Source organism: Pelobates fuscus, chromosome 13 (assembly GCF_036172605.1).
Source record: "Pelobates fuscus isolate aPelFus1 chromosome 13, aPelFus1.pri, whole genome shotgun sequence".
Classification (NCBI taxonomy): domain Eukaryota; kingdom Metazoa; phylum Chordata; class Amphibia; order Anura; family Pelobatidae; genus Pelobates; species Pelobates fuscus.
This window is the reverse complement of record NC_086329.1, coordinates 105,315,004-105,341,510: the sequence shown is the minus strand read 5'-3', so window position 1 is coordinate 105,341,510 and position 26,507 is coordinate 105,315,004. Positions and strand designations below refer to the sequence as shown.

General features: G+C 42.1%; 1 protein-coding gene across 1 annotated transcript in view; it reads left to right on the top strand.

Annotated features, from left to right (window-relative positions):
• TARS2 (threonyl-tRNA synthetase 2, mitochondrial) overlaps positions 1-23,564 on the top strand; it is a 39,576-nt gene extending 16,012 nt beyond the window's left edge. The window contains exons 8-19 of the mRNA XM_063440412.1: positions 252-330; positions 988-1,134; positions 2,544-2,642; positions 8,451-8,617; positions 8,855-9,017; positions 9,118-9,255; positions 14,409-14,486; positions 16,450-16,550; positions 17,226-17,330; positions 17,492-17,564; positions 19,048-19,162; positions 22,603-23,564. Coding sequence (XP_063296482.1) covers positions 252-330; positions 988-1,134; positions 2,544-2,642; positions 8,451-8,617; positions 8,855-9,017; positions 9,118-9,255; positions 14,409-14,486; positions 16,450-16,550; positions 17,226-17,330; positions 17,492-17,564; positions 19,048-19,162; positions 22,603-22,751 — 1,414 coding nt within the window. The 3' untranslated portion in view covers positions 22,752-23,564. The remainder of the gene's footprint in view (positions 1-251; positions 331-987; positions 1,135-2,543; positions 2,643-8,450; positions 8,618-8,854; positions 9,018-9,117; positions 9,256-14,408; positions 14,487-16,449; positions 16,551-17,225; positions 17,331-17,491; positions 17,565-19,047; positions 19,163-22,602) is intronic.
• Positions 23,565-26,507: the final 2,943 nt, after the last annotated feature.

The following is a 26,507-nucleotide window of genomic DNA, read 5'->3' as shown; positions in this document are numbered from 1 at the left end:
CAGTTTGCTCTTCCTTTTCAGAATGATGGAATTTAATTTTTATGAAATTCAGGAGCAGTAAGAGCGAGGGTAGTCTGCCTGTGACTTCCCACCTGGATAACGGCAGCAGCTAGGATTCTGGGTAATCTACCTGCCTGTTGGTTGCCATGTTCTGTGATTTTCCTTTAACAGATTTTCGCATGTTCTGAAGAATGGCTACAATGTATCAGCCTTTTGCACGGGGCTCATTTTCCGTTTCATTGCTTTTCCAGATGCGGCTCCTTGATTGACCTGTGTCGGGGCCCCCACGTCCGGCACACGGGACAAGTCAAAGCATTAAAACTCCTCAAGGTCGGTCACATTCCTGAATGTCTCAATGTGCTACGGATTGTGTAAAGCATTCATTTTACTGAATTGTACAAGGATTTGTACACTTGGCTGTTTATGTTGGTTAGCGTGTCACGGTGTATGATCGCTTATGTAAACGATAGGACATTGTTTTACTTTCACGTGTCTGTGGTTTTCTTCCAGCATGTGGCAGGTTATATCTAGAGAAAGGGGGTCCTTGACCTGTTATTACCCCCTTTATCTAAATGTCACTTTCTCACTTTGGTGTTCATTGCCCCCAATTTTTATTTTTGTGTGTGTTTTAAGGGCCCTTCTGATTCTTCTATCTTTCCCTGCAAGGGAGGTCTCATTGCTGGTGTCTAATGTGCGCCTGCAGGTAGCTGGGCTTGTAATACAGAGAAGCAGAGTTCTAGTGAGGCTCATGCTGTAGTAGCGCAGGACGCTGGGTGTGACATGTAGAACGCATTCCGACTCTCCTTCAACTTGTAAATTTTTTTGCCAGTGGGAAAGTGAATGTTTTCAGCCCTAATGAACACGTTTATTGAGTTCTAAAAGACACACACCATGTTTGTACACAAAGTAGGGGAACTGGTGTTCGCTTTGAGTTGCCGTTTACCCCCTGCCTTGGTTATGTAAAATCGTATTCCTGTCTTCTAATAGAACTCGTCAGCATTTTGGAAAGGAGACCCTTCACAGGAAACGCTGCAGAGGGTTTCTGGAACTTCCTTCCCAGACAGTAAACAGTTGAAAGAATGGGAAAAAATCCAGGAAGAGGCTGGAAACCGGGACCATCGGAAAATTGGATTGGTAAAAAAACAGAATGGGAAAAAATATTTCAGTGACATTCCTCTTTAAAAAAAAAAAAAAATCATTTTTGTTATGTTGTGATTTACAGCATATTAATAAAGACTATATTGTAAAGTTCTACAAGTCGTAGCCTTTAATATAAGATATATATGATCTATACACCAAAACTGCTTCATTCATAGAATGGGTTTTATTCCCCCCTGCAGCCTCTCTGTTGTTATTGCCTTCCTCTAAACTGTTTTTTTAGGTTGATGCCACTGATCCAAACAGAGACCAACTTGTCTCTGTAGAATACTTGGGGAACACAGCAGGGCACACTGGGGGAGGGGGTAATAACCTAAAACCCCAATATCTTTTACACTAAAGGGACATAAACATCAAACTAAAAACATTTATTTCCCATTAGAAGGATATGCTAAGCACCAGAACAATATTCTATGAATGAATCAGTTTTGGTGTATAGATCATATCCCTGCAGTCTAACAGTCTAAAATGAAAACAATATTATTTATAGAGTGCCAGCAATTGCCGTAGCGCTGTACAATAGGTATATTCACAAACAATTTGTTACAAGAACAGACGGTGCAGAGAGCCCTGCTCAAATGAGCTGCACATCCTGTGACTGTGACTCGCACAGCTTCGATGAAACAAATTGTTTCATTTTATCTGTTAATTTAATTTTTAATAACAGACGGGAGGCTGCTGCACGCTCTAACCTGCGGCTAACAGAGCAAGAGATAAGAAGATAGTAGAAATTCTAAATTAAACACAGTGCAATAAGGGAAGCTAAAGGATTAGACTGTTTATCAAGAAGTGAGTAGGGAGGCTGTGTGAGTCTCAGGGTGGGAGGTGTGACTAGGGCTGTATAAACAATGATTTAACTCCAAAACGTAAGAGAAATGAGCAGCGAGACTTCAGGCGCATGATCTATACACACAAACTGCTACATTGATATATTAGTTGTGGGGACTATAGTGTCCATTTAATTTTTCTCTCGTGTTAAGCTAAAGTTGTTTTGGTGCTCAGTGTCCCTTTAATTACTCTTAGTACCGAATTGCCTTCCTATTTAAACTAATATAATAGGCGTGCACATCTTGGATTTATCCCACTAGTTTCAATTTAATATTCTTTTTTTATTTTTTGTAGAGATTCTCTTTGTTGAAACCCTAACTTCACAATCTCAGGATTTACTTCACTGACAAATATTACCATTACCCACCCCATTGGGAAGTCTGGTTCTGCAGGTACTAGAACCTGCACCCTGAGGTTTGAACAGATGGCACAGTTGGTTCTTTGATCCAAGATAGCTATTCTGTACTGCAGGGACTGCGCTGGGAGAGGGCTTATATATCTGTCAGTGAGATTTAGATGGCGGACTCAGTGGTGGCTTGTGTTTCTCTTTTCTTTAGGACCAAAGTTTATTTTTCTTCCATGACCTCAGCCCTGGAAGCTGTTTCTTTCTGCCCAGAGGAGCTCATATCTACAACGTGCTAATCGACTTCATAAAGGTACGGTCCGTGTATTGCATGTCAATCAACCTTAATAATATTCTATGTAGTATCCTGAATATACGTTGTGGCTGGCGTAGTATCCTGAATATACGTCGTGGCTGGCGTAGTATCCTGAATATACGTCGTGGCTGGCGTAGTATCCTGAATATACGCCGTGGCTGGCGTAGTATCCTGAATATACGTCGTGGCTGGCGTAGTATCCTGAATATATATGGCATAGGATGTAGCATGTGCACTGACGGCAGGCGTAGGATACTGGATGTGCACTGACGGCAGGCGTAGGATACTGGATGTGCACTGACTGCAGGCGTAGGATACTGGATGTGCACTGAAGGCAGGCGTAGGATACTGGATGTGCACTGACGGCAGGCGTAGGATACTGGATGTGCACTGACGGCAGGCGTAGGATACTGGATGTGCACTGACGGCAGGCGTAGGATACTGGATGTGCACTGACGGCAGGCGTAGGATACTGGATGTGCACTGACGGCAGGCGTAGGATACTGGATGTGCACTGACGGCAGTTACTGTGTAAATCTGGTTACTTTTTTCAGATATATATATTGTATTGGCCATCTGTTAAACAATATTAAATTAAAGGAACTTTATACACATTTATATTCCCAACGCTTTATTGCCCTGGTAGCCGTGTCCCCAGCCTCCACCTATTAGGCGTAGAAAATCACTTTTATTTGCTTTTCTCCCTTGCAGTGCCAGTCTCTGCTCGGCCATCCCACCTCTTTGCCCTAAGATTGTGTGGGTGCCTGTAGTGTCCCTTTAAATTCTATAATGAATTGGACTCAGAAATCCACTCAGCACCGAGTTAAGTAGTTACTGCAATGTCTGTAATTAAATGACTACAAAGTAAATCTCTTTCCCAATCACCCAGACATCAACTGCCTTTTGAGCTTTCGAGCAGGTTGAGGTAAAACAAGGGTCTGTCAGTCTCTCAAACCCGGACTACTCCGTAGATGCTTAAAAAACTAGGAAAATATAAATTTATCCCAAACCTGTCTAAATGTTGATGGCTGTTAGTGCTGGGTATGTTTAGCTTGATGCTCACAGACTGCCATTGCCATCTAAAGGTTGATTGATAATGCACAAATGTCACTACTGTACTGTCTGAGCTGGGGCCGAGGGGCCGGGTTGTAAATGCGGAGAGTCCAGGTGTTTGGGTGCAGAGGAAAGCTTTCGATTTTATTAAACCTCTGGAAAGCAGTTTGGCAGAAAAAGTGAGCGGTACCCAAACACTCATCACACTATATAACAATTCTAATGAGCAAGACCTGAGGAAAAATAAGTGAGATGCAGGAATATATACATACAAAATTATTTTTTCCTCTATAAAATATATATAAAAAAACAGTATGAAATATAACTATGTGAACTGTCCCTTTAAAAAGGAAAATGTGGGGGACGGGGCTTGACCGCCATGAGGAGAAGTCGCAGGCACCCAGAGCTCCCACCAAACGGCGGACTTAGTGCTTCCCTGGTCATAACCCACCTAAGTTAAATGGGTCCTTCGCCCATCCACACCACGGAGCATCAGCGGGAATGAGACAGGGGCACTGCGGACACCCTGGAGGCGCTAGCCATGGCAGGTCCGACATGCGGCCTAGCGGTTGATGCGGGGCTGGGGATGCGGCCGGTCCTCCAGTCCCGAAGTCCTGCAGACGCAGAACCTCCCCCCCCCCCCCCCCCTTAGGACCGTTGGGGGTCATCACGGTCCACCAGGGTAATCCTGCAGGCCCGAGTGTTGGTACGAGAGCCCCATTGAACGGGCGCGGTTGGAGACGACGGCACCCTGCTCACCAAACATGGCGGCGGACAGTGTCAAAATCACCACTCACGCTGACCAGCAAACCCTCGAGGAGTACACAAGATGGCAGCCTTTTCTGTTGTCCTGCAATCATCAAGGGAAGCCAGACTGTACACATCCTCCAAGCTTGGGCAGAGTAACGCGAGGACCCACAGATGCATCGCCGACCCACAACCACTGTCACACCAAGAGGCTCACTGTCAGGTGGATAGACAAATAAGCTGCGGCAAGAACACAGCGGAGAACTCACCCAGCGCCCTAGCGATTGACAGCAGACCTGACACCCAGGCACAACAACTCAAGAGGCTGAAGGGGTTATCCCTCATCTCTAGTGGGACTCCTAACTACTAAGACTGTAGTGCCTCCAGCAATCTCACTCCTGGGGACTCTGTACCATTATCACCTGGGTGATCTGTTCTACTAGGTAGTATACTAGGTCTTAGCTTGCTCACAGTCACCTTCAAAGCCAGAGTACTTATATTGTTAATTTTAATCAGCCTGTCCAGAGTTACCAGCCATCTACTAACTTGTTAAAAGCATGACAATTTTTATTTTGTTCTCTTAACGCATACAGTGCATATTTTGACTAGGCATACTCCACGCATCTTGTTAATATGACGCAACTAATGTACGACTTAACATAAACTGACATACTCAGCATCAGCATGTGAATCAATTAAAAATGAAAAATGCTTAGTTTAACCTGTCTACTTTAACTATAAAATGTGCAGTAATGTTTAAAACAGCCATGACAATCTACAATATGTATTCTTGTTTGTGCCGCCGTGGCACACCATGCATGTTTGTAATCCCCTGCACGCTATAAATAAAGAATTTTTTAAAAAAAAGGAAAATGTGTGTTTACGAAGTTCCTTGCTCTGCCAACATAGCACATTCATTCTTAAACTTGAACATGCTCCAATAACTTCCCTTTAATCTCCATACATACTGTCAACAAACTCTGCTGCAACAGGTACAGAGATCACCTGAATGTGCTGGCATGGAATGGCACACAGGACACATAAATCCGGCTAGTACCGTTACTGACAGAGCACGAATAGACGTAACATTGGCCAGCCTGGCAATTTGAGGACATTTCTGTAATACTCATTAAAGCCAGGAGTTTCTATGGATTCTTTAAAGGTGATGATGCAGGGAGAGAGTCACAGTTTAAATAGTAGGGGGCATCTCAAGAACAGCCTCTTCTTGTACAGGAAAGCAGGATTTCTTAAGGGAGGTGGGGTGTTTTGGGACGGTAAAAGATAAGTGGAAGTATCAGAATTGATCAGCTCTAATCCCCTACTATGTTACCCGATCAATCTAATCCCATACTAGGTTACCCGATCAATCTAATCCCATACTAGGTTACCCGATCAATCTAATCCCATACTAGGTTACCCGATCCATCTAATCCCATACTATGTTACCCGATCAATCTAATCCCATACTATGTTACCCGATCAATCTAATCCCATACTGTGTTACCCGATCAATCTAATCCCATACTGTTACCCGATCAATCTAATCCCATACTATGTTACCCGATCAATCTAATCCCATACTATGTTACCCGATCAATCTAATCCCATACTATGTTACCCGATCAATCTAATCCCATACTGTGTTACCCGATCAATCTTATCCCATACTGTGTTAGCCAATCAATCTAATCCCATACTGTGTTAGCCGATCAATCTAATCCCATACTATGTTACCCGATCAATCTAATCCCATACTATGTTACCCGATCAATCTAATCCCATACTATGTTACCCGATCAATCTAATCCCATACTATGTTACCCGATCAATCTAATCCCATACTATGTTACCCGATCAATCTTCAATCCCATACTATGTTACCCGATCAATCTTCAATCCCATACTATGTTACCGGATCAATCTAATCCCATACTATGTTACCGGATCAATCTAATCCCATACTATGTTACCCGATCAATCTAATCCCATACTATGTTACCCGATCAATCTAATCCCATACTATATTACCCGATCAATCTAATCCCATACTATGTTACCCGATCAATCTAATCCCATACTATGTTACCGGATCAATCTAATCCCATACTATGTTACCGGATCAATCTAATCCCATACTATGTTACCCGATCAATCTAATCCCATACTATATTACCCGATCAATCTAATCCCATACTATATTACCCGATCAATCTAATCCCATACTATGTTACCCGATCAATCTAATCTCCTACTATGTTACCCGATCAATCTAATCCCATACTGTTACCCGATCAATCTAATCCCATACTGTTACCCGATCAATCTAATCCCATACTATGTTACCCGATCAATCTAATCTCCTACTATGTTACCCGATCAATCTAATCCCATACTATGTTGACCAATTGATCTCTAATCGCATACTATGTTACCCGATGAATCTAATCGCATACTATGTTACCCGATGAATCTAATCGCATACTATGTTACCCGATGAATCTAATCGCATACTATGTTACCCGATGAATCTAATCCCATACTGTTACCCGATCAATCTAATCCCATACTATGTTACCCGATCAATCTAATCCCATACTATGTTACCCGATCAATCTAATCCCATACTATGTTACCCAATCAATCTAATCCCATACTATGTTACCCGATAAATCTAATCCCATACTATGTTACCCAATCCACCTAATCCTATCCTATGTTACCAAATATATCTAATTCCATACTATGTTACCTGATCAACCTAATCCCATGCAGGTGTTCCTCACTTTATGACCTACCTGTTTTATGACGGCTCTGCTTATGACCAGCTCTCTAGTTTGGGGATTCAAGGGATTCCCTACGTTAGAGAGCTGGTCTATGTTCAGGTAATTTTCCCCGAACATAGATTCACGGGATTCCCTTCGCTAGTGAACCGTGACCACTTTATTTTGCAATCGGGTCATCAGACCCGGTCGGTAAGTGAGGAGTGCTTGCACTGTGTTACCCGATCAAGCTAATCCTATACTATATCATTCAATCCAACTAATACCATGCTATGTTACTCGATCAAGCTCCCCTTGTTGTAATCCTTTCTTTCTGAATCTCATGTAGGTGAATGCATTAGTTTTCTGTATTTAATAATCTGTATTATTTACTGTACGTGACTGCATTCACAGAGATCATTATGTACCTGCGAGACGCAGACTCCATTTCCTGTGACAACACACACCAGTGAATATCTTGAGCGCTGTTTTACCCTCTAGTCATACGTAAACACATACAGGGACATCATGCAATACACACTCATCATAGTTTGGCAGAAGAATCAGCCCCATATGCTACTGTCCACCTCAAAATATGCCAGTGGGTCAGTCCAGCCTGGAGAGCTTTGAGCCAAGTACAAATCCAGACAATGCTGGGTTAGCAAAGACCAGACTGCTACCTCATCCCTGCATTACTTTACTAATAGAGATCCCATTCCACTTCCTGCTCTCTCCGTCCACAGAAGTCAGAGATTTTGGATTCCCTACGCTGAGACTGAAATCATTCGGAAACATTGAGTTTGTGTTGGTTATTCGTAACGAATGTGTTAATGTTTTATGATGTAAGCAGGAAATTATGTAGACGTTGTTGAAGATGGTGAATCTACACGATTAATATATTGACTCAACCTTTCCTTACTGAGTGGACTGCTGGCGCGGTCTGCGCCCTATCTGTTTGTAAGATTGTCTGCTGCAAGCTCATGTTAAATATATGTCGAAAATAATGAACTTGGTTTTCTAAATTAGGATACCCATACTGTTAGATTAAATGGCTGTCAGAGCCATTTACCGGGTGGTGGTGGAAACGAGTCATAGGATTGAGAGATCTTCAGCTGGTTGGGGCAACCTGTTCTATCACCCCATGGCTGTGCTTTAAGCCATAGTGGATACAGTTTTGATGTTAAAATATTTAATTTTATTAGAGTTATGGGTTAGACACCTGTCTCTACATCCTCCAACCCTGCAGGGCGAGTACAGGAAGCGGGGCTTCACAGAAGTAATCACCCCAAACATGTACAACAACAAGCTGTGGGAGAAGTCTGGTCACTGGGAGCACTACGGCAAGAATATGTTCTCCTTCACCATTGAGGACGAAATGTTTTCCTTAAAACCAATGAATTGTCCTGGTCACTGGTGAGTTTAGGCCTCAGAATCTGTATAATAAACGGAAGGATGCACCCTGTAGTGTCTGCTTGCACATTGGTACTTGTGTAGAAAATTAGTGCACTCAGAATCAAAAGGCGTCACAGACTTGATATGTGTGTTAGATCGCCCATATTATTCGACACAAACACATAATTCCGTCCGTCTGTGTGACTTCTTATTGTGACACTTGTATTATCCTGATCAATCTGTTTCCGAATTTCTTAGTCTTATGTTTGACCATCGGCCCCGTTCATGGAGGGAGCTTCCCTTGAGGCTGGCGGATTTTGGGGTGCTGCACAGGAATGAGTTATCTGGCGCACTGTCAGGATTGACGCGAGTCCGGCGTTTCCAGCAAGATGACGCACACATTTTCTGCTCGATGGACCAGGTGTGTGGGAATGGGCTTTTGAGAGATGACAAGTCATCAGGAGTTTCAGGACAGTTTCATCAAACATTCATCTCTTTTATTTTTCCCCTGTAATTAACAGCTGGAAAGTGAAATCAGTGGCTGTCTGGACTTTGTGCGTGCTGTGTACTCCGTTTTTGGCTTTACTTTTAAATTCTACCTCTCAACCCGCCCAGAGCAGTTTTTAGGAGATCTGGAGGTCTGGAATAAAGCCGAAGGGGTAAGATCTTACCATTGGCAATCAGTCTTGAGATAAATATACACACACATTAAAAATTAACCTTTTATTTTGTATGTAATTTACCGACCCCAGAGAGCAACTGAAGGGTGCTGTTATAATACAATGTATTCCTCATTACAATATAGCGGACGCAGAGCGTGACACAAACTGTATATAAACACATTGACTAATACGTTGGCTCTATGTGTGCTCTATGTACAGCTTTCATATGATTATGAGCACATGTTGAGTTAGGAGAACATCAAGCGGTATAATCACAACATATTCTCACATTGCAAGTTTTTAGACGGTACAGAGAACGCCTGATGAATCAAAAAGATAGTGAAAAGGGGGGGGTTTCACAGTGACTCTATCTCTGCTAACAAGCAGTGAACGCAAGTACTTACATTCTCTCCAGCAGGTAGGTGTACCAAGAACGCAGGTAGTCAATGTCTTAATAGTATGACAACACCGAAACACATTATATAGCATATAACTCTGTTTCCATACCAAGTTCTAATGTCACTTAAACATGTATGCACGCTATAAACAGTGATGTGTAGAAAGCCCATAGAGGAAGGATTCAGTCAAGTCACGTTTGCCTAAAGTCCTGACTACAGTTTATCCAGAGGGTGCCCTCTGTGGACACATGTGGAATTGCATAAAGTGCAACAGAGGCTACACAGAAGTATATATATATGTGTGTGTATGTGTGACTACTTCCGGTCACTTACAAGTCGCCATTTTGCTATTCTTACCTGTGTCCCTGTGGTCCTGGTTCCTGGCTTCCTGTCCGTCTGGTTCTACTTACCTGACTGCTTACCGAACATTTCCAGCCTGCTTGCTCCGAGACTGACTTGGAAGTGACAGTTGAACAGTAAATGTAGACCCAAGCCGTCGCGCCTCTGTCGCATCGTTTGGCGTCATCCTGGTTTGGGTCTATTCCAGTACGTTTCGTAAGTTTTTGCATGTATTCGGCTGTTTTCGTACAGGCTCGCACGTACGCATACTTTCATTGCTTTCTTTCGGGTCTTTCACACGCACGAACAGGGACCCTTGTTTGGCTCCCTTGCATATACTAGCTGATGCGTTTTATTCTTAAGCGTTCGGATCAATTCGTACAAACTGTTTGTTTGAACATATTGGGAGCGCACGAACACCTGTTTAAAGCATAGGGTGTTCGTGCGATTACTCCCAATTGCCTTTTATTTCTAAGTCCAGAGGCTACACGAATTGAAACTAATTGGTTGTATATTTGACAAATTCCTGGTTAAGGTTCCCCCTACTGGTTGAATATGATATTAGTTTAATTTAAAATTCTGCATGTTGTAGTATTATCTTGGCAGGAGGTTGGGTTACGCACAACCCAAGACAGTCTGACCGTAAAGCTGGCGGTGTAGGGTTTCTACTTTCACCCCACTGCTCCTTCAAAACTCTACCCAACCCCTCTTCCCTCTCTCTCCTCCTTCGAAATTCGCTTATTCAAACCCTTCTCTGCTAACATTGCCGTTATTTATCCTCCCCCAGGTTCCCCTCTCCTCTTCCTTGACCACTTTGCTGCCTGGCTACCCTCCTTCCTCTCTTCTAATATTCCATCCCTAATTCTCGGACACTTCAATATTCTCATTAACCCACCTTTGACCTCAGCCGCCTCTAAACTACTTTCAAATACTTCTTCCATTGGGCTATCGCAGTGAGCTAATTCTCCCACCTACGTGGGATACCCTTGACCTCATTTTCTCTTATTCATGTACATTATCTAATATCTGCAACTCCATTTCCTCTCTCTGATCACCACCTCTTATCGCTTGCTCTCAATTACCCCCTCACCCAACAACCTCAGCCTAACCCCCCTTAGCTCAGGAGGAACCTTAATTCTATTGACCTCCAGCAGCTGTCAGCTGACATTGATTCACAACTGCTATCCATCCCTTCCCTCTCCTGTCCCTCACTGGCCATCTCCACATATAACACTACCCTCACCTCTGCCTTGAATGCTGCAGCCCTGCTCCAAACATGCACCTCGAGGAGGAGACGAACCCAAACATGGCATACTAACAGTGGTGTATCCTGGTTTTGTGCTGCCCTAGGCAGGACAAAACTCAGCCCCCCCCCGCGCGACACCCCCACCCAACCCTCCCCGTCCCGTCCCGCCTTCTAAATACACACACACACACACACACAAATTCACTGACAGATACGCATACACTAGCTAACAGACACACACACTCACTAGCAGACACACACACTCACTAGCAGACACACACATTCACTAGCAGACACACACACTCACTAGCAGACACACACACTCACTAGCAGACACACACACTCACTAGCAGACACACTCACTAGCAGACACACACACTCTGTCAGACACACACACTCTCTGTCAGACACACACACTCTGTCAGACACACACACTCTCTGATATATAATATATAATATAATATAATATATAATATAATGTAATATATATATATATATATATAATATATATATATATAATATAATATATATATATATATAATATAATATATATATATAATATAATATATATAATATAATATATATATATATTATAATATATAATATAATAATATATTATAATATATATCTATAATATAATATATATATCTATAATATAATATATAATATATATATATCTATAATATATATATATCTATAATATATATATATCTATAATATAATATATATCTATAATATAATATAATATATATAATATATATATATCTATAATATAATATATATAATATAATATAATATAATATATATAAATATATATATAATATATATAATTAATTTAACCTACCCCCCCAGCCTCCTTACCTTTGGGAATTCTGGGGGGGTTTCTTTACCTCCCTGGGGTCTAGTGGGGCTGCCGGTCGGGCTGCTGGGCTGGTTGCTGGGCGGGCGGGCGGCTGGCGAGGGAGCTCTTCCTCTGAGCTGTCTGCTCAGCTCCCTCGCGCGCCGCAGAGTGAGGCGGTGCAGTGTGTATGTGAGGGTGGCAGTGTGTGAATGGGGGGGCGGTGTTTGTGGGACAGTGTGTGTATGGGGGGCAGTGTTTGTGGGACAGTGTGTGTATGGGGGCAGTGTTTGTGGGGCAGTGTGTGTAGTGTGTGTATGGGGGCAGTGTTTGTGGGGCAGTGTGTAGTGTGTGTATGGGGGCAGTGTTTGTGGGGCAGTGTGTAGTGTGTGTATGGGGGCAGTGTTTGTGGGGCAGTGTGTAGTGTGTGTACGGGGGCAGTGTTTGTGGGGCAGTGTGTAGTGTGTGTATGGGGGCAGTGTTTGTGGGGCAGTGTGTAGTGTGTGTATGGGGGCAGTGTTTGTGGGGCAGTGTGTAGTGTGTGTATGGGGGCAGTGTTTGTGGGGCAGTGTGTAGTGTGTGTATGGGGGCAGTGTTTGTGGGGCAGTGTGTAGTGTGTGTATGGGGGCAGTGTGTGTTGTGTGTATGGGGCAGTGTGCGTATGGGGGCTGTGTTTGTTGGGCAGTGTGTGTAGTGTGTGTATGGGGGCAGTGTTTGTTGGGCAGTGTGTGTAGTGTGTGTATGGGGGGCAGTGTTTGTGGGCAGTGTGTGTAGTGTGTGTATGGGGGCAGTGTTTGTTGGGCAGTGTGTGTATGGGGGCAGTGTTTGTGGGGCAGTGTGTGTATGGGGGGCAGTGTGTGTAGTGTGTGTATGGAGGGGAAGGAGGGTAGGGAGGCTTTTTAAATTTTTTTTTTAATTACAATAAATATAAATATTGATGTCCCCCCTCCCTTCTTACCTTTACTGGGAGGAGGGAGGACATATTTTGTTCCCTGGTGGTCCCAGTGGGATTCATTGGTGGCTCCAGTGGTAGGAGTGAACTCTAGCCCGCGCTAATATACATAGGGATTTAGGAGAGAGCGCAGGTAACTTTTTCTTTGGGTTTTACTTCCACAAGACTCTATCCACCACTTCCCGTCTGGCTACTCCTTCCCCTCCATTCCGACACGTTGCTGGATTAAATGTTTTATTGGTACACACACAGAATCTTTCCCACCTGGCACTCTCGGTTAAATCCCAAGATAGGGCTTTTCACTAGATTCAGGAAATGTTTGCTATGGAGGCCGTATTGTGTTTCACTTCATTTTGATCATTTTAAGTTAAAGTGATCATTTAACCTTATTAAACGCTATCTAACGGGCATTCAACACTGAATGCTCTTACAACACCCTAACAAAAAGGGATTCCTATCATCCTACCAAATTAAAACCCTACTGAAAGGAATCCAAAATCTGACACGACCTTACCCTCTAAAACACTACCCATCAATAGTGAACTATTCCAATTATTATCTGATTTGTTAGACACGTCACCTTTCGAACATGTAACTAATATGGTAATTAAAACCGCCATATACTTGGCGTTTTACGGATTTTACGACCTAGAGGATTCACCATTAATATAACTTCCACGGATTACCATAACACTTTCAATATCCACAAATCCATAGATCACTACATCCTTTCACTCCCCCACTCTAAAAATAGCCAGATGGGACGCCATCTGCCCTACCTATAACCAGTGTCCAGTTAAGGGTTAAATATTTCAACACTTTTCGCAAACAACCACACCAACCGGTACTAGAACTACACGGTTCCAGTCTCACTACTGCTGAGTTTCTGCTCTATGTCCGTATGCTATTGACCAGACTTGGCCTCAATGCAACTCATTACTCAGGACACTCATTTCACATAGGGGCAGCATCATCTGCTTCCTCCAACCACATTCTAGCTCATATAATCAAGATCACGGGATGCCAGAAATCATCCGCTTATACTTTATACATACCAGAACCGGTTAAAGAGATTCACCAGGCTTTTCGTGACTTATCCAAGTCATTTTGATGTATTGTAGAACAAATATAATGTTGTACTGTACACTTTATTACAGGCCTACTGCATTGTCGGTTCCTGCACACCACAACCGACTGGTGTTATTAACTATGATATTTATTACAATTTATATATTATCTAACTCTTACGGCAATATTGCCCCAACCACAAATAAATAAATATATATATATATATATATATATATATATATATATATATATATATATATACACACACCTGTGATATTTTTGTGTATTTAGTTTTTGGTTTCTCTACAGGAACTCGAGAAAAGTCTGAATAGTTTTGGTCTCCCGTGGGAGTTAAATCCAGGCGATGGAGCATTTTATGGGCCAAAGGTAAGCGTTTGATTAACATTAATAAATCCTGATTTCAGTGTGCGTTAGGATAGAACTTCGTAGCCGTGAGCTCAGTGATCACCCGTCAGTCAGCCTGTCGTCACACACTGCTCGTGGCTTACTGCGTTAGTGTTGGACTATTCCACTCATGTGAATGATGTTGACATGATATGTGAGCTGTCACTAATTTGGTGTTTTTGTCTGTAATATTGTACTGTGTGGCCAATCCCACCTAATGGTTAAAAGGACACCGGTACTTGTATAGGTATTAATACCATTTTAATTCATTAATACCATCTCCTTGAACTAAAACCATGAAATCTAATTGAAGTGTTTATAGTGCCTGGAGTCCCCTGACGCTGTCCCTCCATTCAGTGTTAAACCATTTTCTAGCAGTTTAACACTGAATGAAGGTCCCTGGCTTTCCATAGCTCCACCCCCACTGGAGGTGTGGCTAGGACAGAGATTACACACTTCTTTCTAGCCATACCGATTCATACCTGCAGTGGGTGCTGTGATAGACTGAAAGCCGTCAGCTGACATTCTCAGCCAATCACATCTACCCATTGCTGTTCAAACTAATGCTTCCTCATTAGCCCAAGCAGCACAGGGGCATGGGCTGCTGGGGACTTTGGTTAAACATTAAAACATCAACAAGGGTTTAACTCTGAATGGAGGACGGCGCCAGGGGACCCCAGAAACTATAAGCACTTCAATTAAATGAATTGTTTACAGTGCCTACAATGGAAGGAACACTCCAAGCACTTTAACAGTCTATGCTACATACGTGTAGAAGGATGATCCCTGCCCCTATCTTCTTATAACTACAGCAATTTACTAAAATCACCCTAACTGTCAAATCTGCTCATGTCGTTTGTCTGTGAATTTACTGAATTGTTTTTTTTTTTTTCTGCTTTGATTGGCTGGGCTAATGTAAAATGCACCACTCCTCCTCTGCAATTCCCTTGTCGGTTCTCCATAGTTCTGTTTTGTTTTTTTTAGATTCTAAAAAGGGAACAAAGCCGTGCCTATCATGGTGTTAATCATGCTTCTAGCTAAATGAGAATAATATTGCTTTCTGCATGCATGCTTTATTTGTGTCTTTACGATCCATGGTCGTGCACCGCGTTTCGGGATTATTTATTTTATTTTACTTGTAACGCAAGGCGGGTGTGAGTTATGTGTGTTTGTTATCTCTTACTAAATCAGTCTGAAACATGTCTTTTAAAACCACTCTCTGCCCGGAGGCTGATGGCCTCTAACCTCATTACTGGATGTGATAATTCCTAAATCTACGTGCTTCACCTCCCACTTGCACATTGCAAATTTCAAAAGACAAACCACAGCCCCGTCCCACGCAAACCCATTGCTCAACCTCTATAGGAAGCCACTAGGATTGTATTGACACAGCCACACACCGGCCCCCTTATTGTCCTCTAGCAATCCTCCAATTTGGTGAGTGTAGTTTAAAGCACAATTTCTTGTAGGTTGCAAGCAATGCGAATGTGTCTAGGTACAGCCTGGCAATTCTCATTGGTTATTGTTTCTATATTGCATATTGATTAACATTGAATTGACTCTCTGCTTAGTATAAGTCAGATATAGATATAATGCTCTATAATACAAATGCTCAATTTGAGCAGATTTAACTATCCCTCAAGTGACTGCTTAAACCTGGGAGCGCTCACGGTATCTTGTGGAAGTGTTTAACACCGGGGCTGAAGGGTTTCTTTTGTAAATACCTTAATTATAATTCCCACATTTTCACCCATGCATTTCATTCCTGGACAACACCGTAAATGAACCCATTGGCTGGCCAGAAACCGTTTTTCCTTAAAAAGGATAAATACATTAATTTTAAGAGCTGACACTTGTTTAGTATTGTGTTGTTTAATAGAGTAATATCTGCATGTTGCACACCATTATATGCTCCATTTCTGATCAGACTATTATTTTCCTTTAGATTGACATTCAGATACAGGATGCGATGGGTCGCTACCATCAGTGTGCAACGATCCAGCTCGACTTCCAGCTCCCGATTCGGTTCAATCTCCACTACACGGGGTGTGTAGCCGCTTCCTGTGCACACCAAGTTTGAAGTCATTTATTCTGTTACCAGACAGACATATAATCACTTTCTTGGTGTTTTCATTCCAATATTTTTGGCTCACTTCCCATGTTGCTGTTGCCAACTCCCGGCGGCGTTTCCCACATATTGTTTCTGTGTGTTGGATTCTGCAGACGGAGTGGTGAAGTCTTGTGTTTTTCTTGCAGTAAATGGCGGTGTATTCCGTGTTGGGTGGGGTTGCTGGGAAAGAGATTAACATATAACAGCCAAACGTTTTATTCTAGGAATTGTCTTTGAACAATTTGAACAGAACGAGAAGGATTGCTGCGCCACTGCGGATTCCAGATCATAAACTGATAATCCTCATTCTGGCCCTCTCCATAACCCAGGGTATCTGGGAGAGAAAACAGGCCACGTCCATTCAGAATATCTGTGCATTTTCATAGTCAGCTCATATCATAGATTTAAAAAAAAAAAAGTTTATTATGGGAAATTTTATTTGTGTGTCTGTTCCTAAAAATGTCAGTAAAAAACATATTAAGGTATTCTTGTTTTGGAGGGGATAGCCTATAAGTCACCTAAATTGAGTTTACTTATTATACCGCAAACCAATCCCTTTAATATGAAAATAATTATGAATCTGAAACCATTTTTTTTTTCTTCATCCTCAGAAAAGTTGAAGGCACAGTGGAAAGGCCAGTCATGATCCACCGAGCTGTTTTGGGGTCGGTTGAACGGATGTTGGCGATATTGGTAGAAAACTATGGGGGGAAGTGGTAAGCATTTGTTCAGCATGTGTGTAACCAATGATAAGGATTCTAGCACCAGGAAGTGTCTGGCGGGGGAGATACTGGGTAAGATGAACTGGATGTTTCTATTCTCAGCCATAAATACGTCACGCTGTTGTTTAATGCTAAAAACATTTTGTCTTCTGCAGGCCTTTATGGCTTTCACCATTCCAGGTTATGGTTATACCTGTGGGAGCGAGTACGGAGAGTTACGCCCATCAGGTGAGACAATCTCTAAATCGCTCTCATTTAAAATTTGGGTTTATAATGGCACATCCATCCATCATTCTATCCATCATGGAGTTGGAAAAAAGGTTTATTTTAATGTATCAATCTTCTTGCCTGTACACTGGGTAGATTGCACTATATACACACCCGAGGGCAACTGTACCAAGCACATGTCTTATACGCAGCGAGTTCACTTTAAACATGGTGCACTCTCATAATCTCAAGCAAAAGTTTGGATGTCAAAAAATGTTGTAAAAGAGCTTAAAAAGAATGTACTCTGAGTTCAAAATGTTTTTTTTGTTTTTTTTTTCCACGGCTGCCAGATAGATAGATATTTCCATTTTGAAATCCTTACAGAAATTAGCGTAACTAAAATAACACGTGGGCAAATCCAGCAAGTGAGAGCCTTTAGGAAATGAGTAGAATGTCCTTAATTATACGATTACTGTGCTTGGCAAAACAATACATTTGGGGAATTGCTGACATTTCGAGCAATCCATGGGTTTATTATTCAGCGTTTCTCAGCGAGCAGTGACTTCTAATGGGTTTGTACAGTTTGTTTCCTCATACACTGTAAAATGACCAATCCAGTGTGGATTTATTATTTATTACTCAATATTTCTAAATTCTACATTACAACATCTGAGTGGTTTATTCACTAATCTGTGCAAAGTTTAGGCAAAAACAAACAGATTTAGAAAATTCCCAGCTGATCTGTAGGTACATCTTTGCTCTCTTAGGTTGGATTTAGCTAATGGGTTTTGGTGACATTTTCACTATTTCTCAAGTGTCTGTGTAATTATCGGTTTGTGCGTTTAGGTCGCTGTATATTTAGATCTCAATCCATGTGTTTGTGTATGCATTATTTTAAATCTCATTCCAAAGGAATGTTGGTCAACAAGCCAACTCCAGCTCGAATAATGGTGTATATGTGATTGTCTCGAATATGACACTTTTAGATGTCAAGTGCTCAATATTGCATATAGTTATGTGAATATACTTTATAGAATTATGATGTTTATAAAACATTCCCATATGCAGAACCTTAAATACAAGTCATCAACTAATATCAATGAACAATTCAGTTGAGCGTGTAGATCAGGCTAAGGGCAATACTAAAGGAAGTGGGCTATGATGGTTCCCAATGAGAGGTAGATGTTTGTGCCTGGGTGTATGATTCTACTTCCTTTATATACCTTTTTGTCTTCCTGTAATAAAATGTTGGGTGCAGACATGTCAAAGACAAAACATAAACTACGTAAGCTGATACTTTGCAATAGAGCAAGGATTGGCAATACACATACAGTGTAGCTAGTATATATCATCTGTACAATAGGGTTTACACGATGAATGAGATTCCACCGAGCTCCGAGGACCTGGGGTGGATTAATTACAGGCTGGAACTTAATGCTATTCACCATGTCCCTTCTGCTGGTTCAAATCTTTGTATATTTTTTCTTCTCTCAATATCTGACAGGTGCAAAGGACAATTCATGAATGTGGCTTCATGGTGGATGTGGATGCCAACCAAGGGACCACTCTGAACAAAAAGATCCGCAAGGCCCAGCTGGCTCAGTATAACTTCATTCTCGGTATTTTGTCTGCTTATCTAGAGCTCCCCTGTCTGTATGATCCTCTCCTTCATTCTTCTGTTTCTCCTCTGTAAATTCTCACCTTTCTCCTCACTGTGTGGCCTGAAATGGACTTTCTATACCCATTGGTTCTTGGAGTTAGTGTCAGAAGCAGGAAACCTCCGATTACAATCATTCTTCGCTGAGAGTGCAGAAAAGAGAAATATCCAGACTCTCCTGAACCCATTGTGACTCATAAAAATCTGCTATAATTGCTTTGTTTATTGTCTTTAAATTGTAGTTTCTATGGTACCACTTATTTGTGTTTGTTTAGTCTCTGTCTCTGTTGTGGTTTCTATTACGCCAAATGGTTTCATACTGCAAGGAAGGAAGGAAGGACAGATCAGGTGAAAAGATAGAGAGAGATATATTTTTGTTTTATTTTTAACTATACATTGTTTTTCAACCAGAATAAGACAAGACTTTGTGGGAGAAGCGTTCAGGGGTCACCGATCTCCTGGTTGGGTTAGACCAGTATCATTGGCCGGTCCTTTAATGATGTATTGTGTTATTACTGGGATAAAGCATTAACTCCAAAAGGATCAAGATTTAGGCAAATTTCTTTCTGTCTTGCTATGACTGGTCTGATCCTGATCCCTAATGGGTTAAACATTAATGGCAAGAAACAGTCCATCCAGTCTGCAAGGGAGGTAGGGAGAAAGTTACATACCAAGACGGCAGGACAAAAGTTTGGATCCAAAGTTGGGAACATTACAGGAGTACAAATCTGTATTCCTAACGCCATAGTACATAGTACAATAAACCCTATTTAGATTTACCCTCCCTTTGCAAAGTGAAAGTTAGAAATAAACCTACTTTTACCTATTTACCTAACCTCCCTCTGTTCTGCTGCCTGCTCAGCATGATTTTTCTGGTGTAAAATGTGTAATATTCTTTACATTTTGCACATTTCCCAGCCCGCAGAGCAACAACTGGCAGCTCACCAAGGCTACAATTCAAATAGTTTTTGTATATTGAAGAACCAGCCATGTCGGTTGTAAACCCTGAAAATGTTTAATGTGCCCTGATTTCCAGAGAAATTAAGCAAAGTGTGATGTGCATATTAAATGAATGAGTCTGTGTTTCTCCTAATTGTAGACTTGTATAAACACCCCAGTGTGACGTGTTGCGGTTACTGGCAGACTGACTATCCCTGTGACCTGCATCAGATAGCGAGATGTTGCACCGACTCTCAAATAGCGTATAATTATGGTTTAGATTTGGAGTATCAAACTGTGTAAAATCACACGGTTTTGCTTCCTGCAGTGCAATTTAAGGATGGATAAATGCCACATTTTTGCTGTTTGGATTTCAATCCCTGACTTTTTTTTATTTAAAAAATGTTTTTGTTTTTTTTTATTAATACAAATGCTACTTTTCGTAAGGTATATTGGGGGACTCGAGGACCAATGTTTGTTTTATTTGTTCCCACCATTTACTGCTCATGGGCTGGGTGCTTACAGACTCCAAACACTCTGGGTTTAATTAACTAAATATAAAATTCTAGTAAATATAAAATTGAATTGCGAAAATAGTAAATTTCTAAATGTTCTCAAACTATTCTTATTTAGGATACATTTTGCAATTCACTGTCCAGTTTACAAAATTTTTTTATGTTTTTGAGCGAACCTCTATAGTTTACTTGACCACAAGTAACCGTGTCAGAGCCATAGTTTAAAGGGGCTTTGCTGCTGTGCCTCCTGGGTAGTCTGGGTAGAGGAGCACAGTGTCTTGAGATCCAGGCAGTGAGGATTTTAAATGGGGGAGCGATCTGGTTGCCGCAGGTAATGCGGTACGGATCTTTGCCTGCTGTGTTTTTACATAAGTTTATTTTCTCCTGCATTAAAGGAACACTATGTACAGACATGTATTCCGGACACTATATTGTTTAACTATTTAGGTGACTGCAACCTTAGATCACACGGAAAAGGTGTTTTCTCATGCCAAGCCGGGTTCGCTGTGGCTGTCCCCACCTTCATGGCTGAGATAATCAATCTGAGATCAGCATTTCCTTATAGAGATGTGTTGAATCAATGCATCTCTATTGGGAACATTAAGCCTCTCCATGCAGATCTGCGTTAGGAAGCACCTCTAGCAGTGACTGCCATTGAGGTGTTCCTAGGCACTAATGTACAAAACTGCCTTTTTTCTGAAAATACTGCATTTACAGTGCTCAGCCTGCAGGAACATGCTATAGAACCACTACATTTTAAAGGAACACTATAGGGTCAGGAACACAAACTTGTATTCCTGACCCTATAGTGAAAATTCACCATTTAGTTGGCTTGCCCCCCTTCCCCCCTTAGCACCCCTATAAAAGATTAAAACTCTCCTTATTTCCAGCTTTCCACAGGTCTGCTGGCACTGCGCCCCCCCCCCTCCCCCCCCTCTTGGTGAAATCATCAAAATTGCTGATTTTTGGGGAAAGCATTGGACAAGGCCAATCAGCACCTCCTCATAGATATGCATTGAATCAATACATCTCTATGAGGAAAATTCTGCGTCTCCATGCAGAGCGTGGAGACGCTGAACGGCAGGGCTGCTTACTGTGCAGCACTGAGCAAGGAAGCCTCTCCAGTGGCCATCTGAGGAGTGGCCACTTGGAGGTGTCCATAGGGGCAATGTAAACACTGCTTTTTTTTCTGAAAAGGCAGTGTTTGCATGAAAATGCCTGAAGGGAGCGATTATACTCACCAGAACAACTACATTAAGCTGTATACTATACATTAAGCTGTAGTTGTTCTGGTGACTATAGTGTCCCTTTAAGGTATTTCTGCACTGGTAGTAGTGTTGTATAAAGGTCAGGGATTATATAGATTGTTTTATCTCTGTTTAGATCCTGTAACCTGCAGCACAAAATAAGTCTACCTTATTAAAATAATTAATAAACGTAACCCAGAATATACTGTAGATATGGGTAACCGTTCCACTGAATCTGATCTTAACTGACTGCTTTTTGTGTGAAGGCAAATCTTTGCTAGTTTGGGTTTCCTTATTCAGGTACAACGTACATTTGTGTCTCCACCAGACCAACTTTTTGGATTGCTCCCAAACCCAGTCTTCTTATCGCTCTATTTGAAATGTGATCTTGCATAAACACATTGACGAGTCTGCGATTTAAACTAGTTTGATTAGTGCTGTGGTTGAATAATTGTCTGTGTATATCGGCGGCAGTTGTATGATTCATTTGCACGTATTTAGAGGAAGACAAAAACCCTCTGCACTGAGCTGCCATCTTGAATTTCTAGCAGTCTGTGGTCAGGGTAGTGGAATGCTGAGTGACAAACCATTCAGGGATCTTATCAGAGGTTGATTGCTCTCTTATCTTCTGGGATTGCCAGTTATTTACCAGAGAAGTGTTTGCTGCTGACGTTGTCTTTTTTTTTTTTTTTTTATTCCAGTGGTTGGGGAAAAGGAGAAGGAAAACATGAGTGTAAACGTGCGCACAAGAGACAGCAAGCAGCATGGAGAACACACCGTAGCAGCACTTACTGAGAGACTAGCCGAGCTGCGAGATACCCGCGTCAGGAACGCTGAGGAGATGTTTTGATTTGTAAGATCGGGATTCGGAGATCTGTATCTCTATGAATTGTATCTGTAGAAGCAGCCGGTCCGTTTATTTAACAAGACTCGTCCCGTGGACGGTGTTCCCGGTCAGCAGCATCAATGGCCGGAATTGTGTCTCAGTAGATCCAGCCGCTAATTACTTTCACATCAGTCAGTTTGACTTGTTCTACATCGTGTTACAAACATGTTAGTTCTCACGTATTTGTGCACATCGCCACGTCGGGCCACGTTACCTCCACTTCACCTTGTTTTTGTGTGTGTTGGCTTTGTTTTTCTTTTCTGTTTGTTCATATTTTTTTTCATTTGAGGTGGTTTCACGCTGTGGAAGTATGGCAAAGAATGGCGCCATTGAACACAACGGAACTGGTTTAGTGGAAGCACAGATAGCAGGGAATATATTCTGTTAGATTCTAATAGTTCACTGCGAGTTATCTAATCCTGAAATCCCAGCAATACTTAAACTCTTTCCTTCTTCTGACTACTTGGTACTTCATCTTCTCATTCAGCCCGTCTCTGAATTTGTACCCCAACCCAATAACCCACACCCCACCCTTACAAATAGATACTGGTGGAAATACTCTAGTGTTTCACATATAGAAATGTTTTCTTTAAAATAGAAACATGGACTTGTAAAATGTTGCCAAAACCTTAGACGTTTGAAGATCTGGACTTTCAAAAAAAAAAAATGTTTTTTCTTTGTCCAATTTTTCTCCAGTTCCTGCTATGCCTCCAATTTCTGCTCAGAACAGTTTTATACTCTCTCCCAAAAAAACAATAAAATATCTTAAAAATTAAATGTTTGAGATTTTTTTTTTTTTTTTTAAGGATGGATTTAAGTGGTTAACTCGTCTGCAAGCGATTTGTTGGAAGTTATACCTGTACATGTTGTAGTTATTTTAATTCTTTTAGTTTGCAGTAGGTATGGTGTCCGGCAGTTGGAGCATTGTGTCTGCCATGCGACGTCTTCGTTTATTTATTTATTCTTCAGTCAAAAGTCACTTTCACTTGCGTAGATCAGCATTGTGAGAAATTCATTTAACCCCTTAAGGACCAAACTTCTGGAATAAAAGGGAATCATGACATGTCACACATGTCGTGTCCTTAAGGGGTTAAATGACATCCCTTGTATCACTGTGTAATGATCGGGATCGGCCAGGGTATCCCGTGTGCACTCTGTTACAATAGCTGAACACTGACAATTATCACATTACTGAGGTTTGTTGTAATAGATATATCAATACATATCGAACCAGAGGATTGGAGATTTAGCTAGCACCAGCAACCAATTTCTGTGTTTTACTGTATAGGGAAAGATCGTGATGCAAATCCTCCACTGGATGCTGTGATTGTCAGCATCTTATTCCGCACTTTATAAAATACTTCCATTAATCCATAACAGATTGGTTCTCGATGGCAGCAGAAGACGCTATAGACATTTAAGGCTTGATTCTTCTTCAGAGTGAAACTGCCGATACTTTCTTACTCCAAGGATTCTCCTACGGACGGTTCTATGTTTAGAATATGTATGCAACTGCTTTCTCACATCTCTAAAAATTCTAATATTTGTTTGGCTTAGAGCTAGAAACATAACAGTAATTGTCATAATTTATCTGTTATTAATGACTATAAACCATGATAAACTGAAGATTAACATTACTCATCGGCAATAAAATATTCTTGCTAGTTACTCATCATGTGACATGAGATTCCGTTTTGAGCTTTTTTAATTTCCATTTTGGCGCATGTAACACATCTATTAAACAGGGGCCTAATTAGCGTGTCTTCTCACCTTATGAGCTTTTGGGTATTGTTGAGTTCTTGTCACGTCCTGTATATTACTGATGGCTGCCCTTGGCTGTGTCAGACCCACCCCCTGCAGCTGGCAGAGTACACTGGTTTAGAATGGTTACTGATAATACAGAGGGTTTCATTAGCTTTCTTGGCAGCTCATTATGTGTAATCGGAATGCAGGTTTCTTGGTATTGTAACCTGCGGTGTATCTGCGTGTTGGAACACGCTGTCCTGCGTCTGCTGTCTGCAGGTTACTGGCACAGCGCTGTGTTTACCAAAAATGTTAAATGTTTTTCCAACCCTATTTCTCCCTCTCTGAACCAGTGATGTTGTCGCGGTCCCTACAGAATCGCAGCTACTACCTAAGCCAACCGCTTATTATCTGAAGGAATTTAACTTGTGTGCCAGATTTTGGGTGATCTGAACAGCGCAATCAGCTGCTCTAACAATACCACCTTGATGGCATGAACACCTGATCTGCTAACCACACATTGACCCTGACAGCCACCTACTAGTAACACCATTTTGGTGTATAGATCATGCCTCTGAAGTCTCACTGCTCAATTCTCTGCCACGTAGGAGTTAAATCACTTTGTTTCTGTTTATGCAGCCCTAGCCAATATGTGACTGACGCAGACTGCATGAAAACAAAATGGTTTCACTTTCAATCAGATGTTTACTTGCTTTAGAAGTTTTTATCTCTTGCTCTTTAAATAAATCTTTAATCTAGAGTGAACTGGGACTACCTCTTCGAAACGCTAGCCCACATGGGGCTGGGACCACACACGACGCTGGATAGAGGCGCTATACCGAGAACCGACGACCCAGGTGCTAGTTAATGGGGCGCTGACTGAAGCCTTTACCATACATAACGGCACACGACAGGGGTGCCCCCTATCCCCGCTTCTGTTTGCCCTCGCCCTGGAACCGCTCCTCACGCACATTCGACACAACCTAGACATAACGGGCCTGACGACAGGCCAAGTACACCACAAAGTAGCAGCGTACGCGGACGACCTTCTTTTCGTGGTGACCAACCCCGAAATCACCCTTCCAAACATCCAGAAAGAACTTCGGATATTTGGCGACATATCTAACCTAAAAATTTATTACAGTAAATATTACATCCTTAATGTTAGCGTCCCCGCCACACGCGCGGACCCCCTACGACGTAGTTTCCCCTTCCAATGGGCCGAACATAAAATTAGGTACTTAGGAATATGGCTGACCAGGCAGAGTAGAGACCTGTATAAGGACAACTTCGCCGATATGCTGCACACCTTCTAGAGAGACTTGAGGGAATGGTCCTACCCGCACATATTGTGGCTCGGGAGAGTACAGGTCGTAAAAATGAACTTTCTTCCACACCGCCATTCCCATCGTAATACCAGGCCCCTTCTTCAACACACTCAGAAAAGAAATGATAAAATATGTATGGAACGGGGGGAGGCCTAGAGTGAAATTCTCCACACTGACACGACCTAAAGACAAAGGGGGATTAGCTCTCCCAGACTTTCACCAGTACTACGTGGCCACACACCTACAGAGAATCATGGAATGGTCTAAGGACGGAGTACACAAACTATGGAAGAGGCAGAGGCAGGCAGACCGATCTCAGGCCTTCCCTGGGGCCGAGATGCAGCCGAAAAGGGAGAAATGTCCGTATACACGAGACACACCCTGGAAGTGTGGAGGAGGGCCGCAAAGAGGGGGAACATGGCACCGTACCCCTCCCCCTCCTACCACTGACGCACAACGAGGACTTTCCCCTGGGACTGGACCCGAGAGCCTCAAACACATCCTCCCAGACAAATCCCCACGCCTACACCACCTCCTCCACGGAGGGAAATGTAAAACACTAACAGACATGATGGGTGAGATGCCCCCGACCTTTATGCACCACCTTCGATATGACCAACTTTGTCCACTCCCTGCCACAGGGACCGGC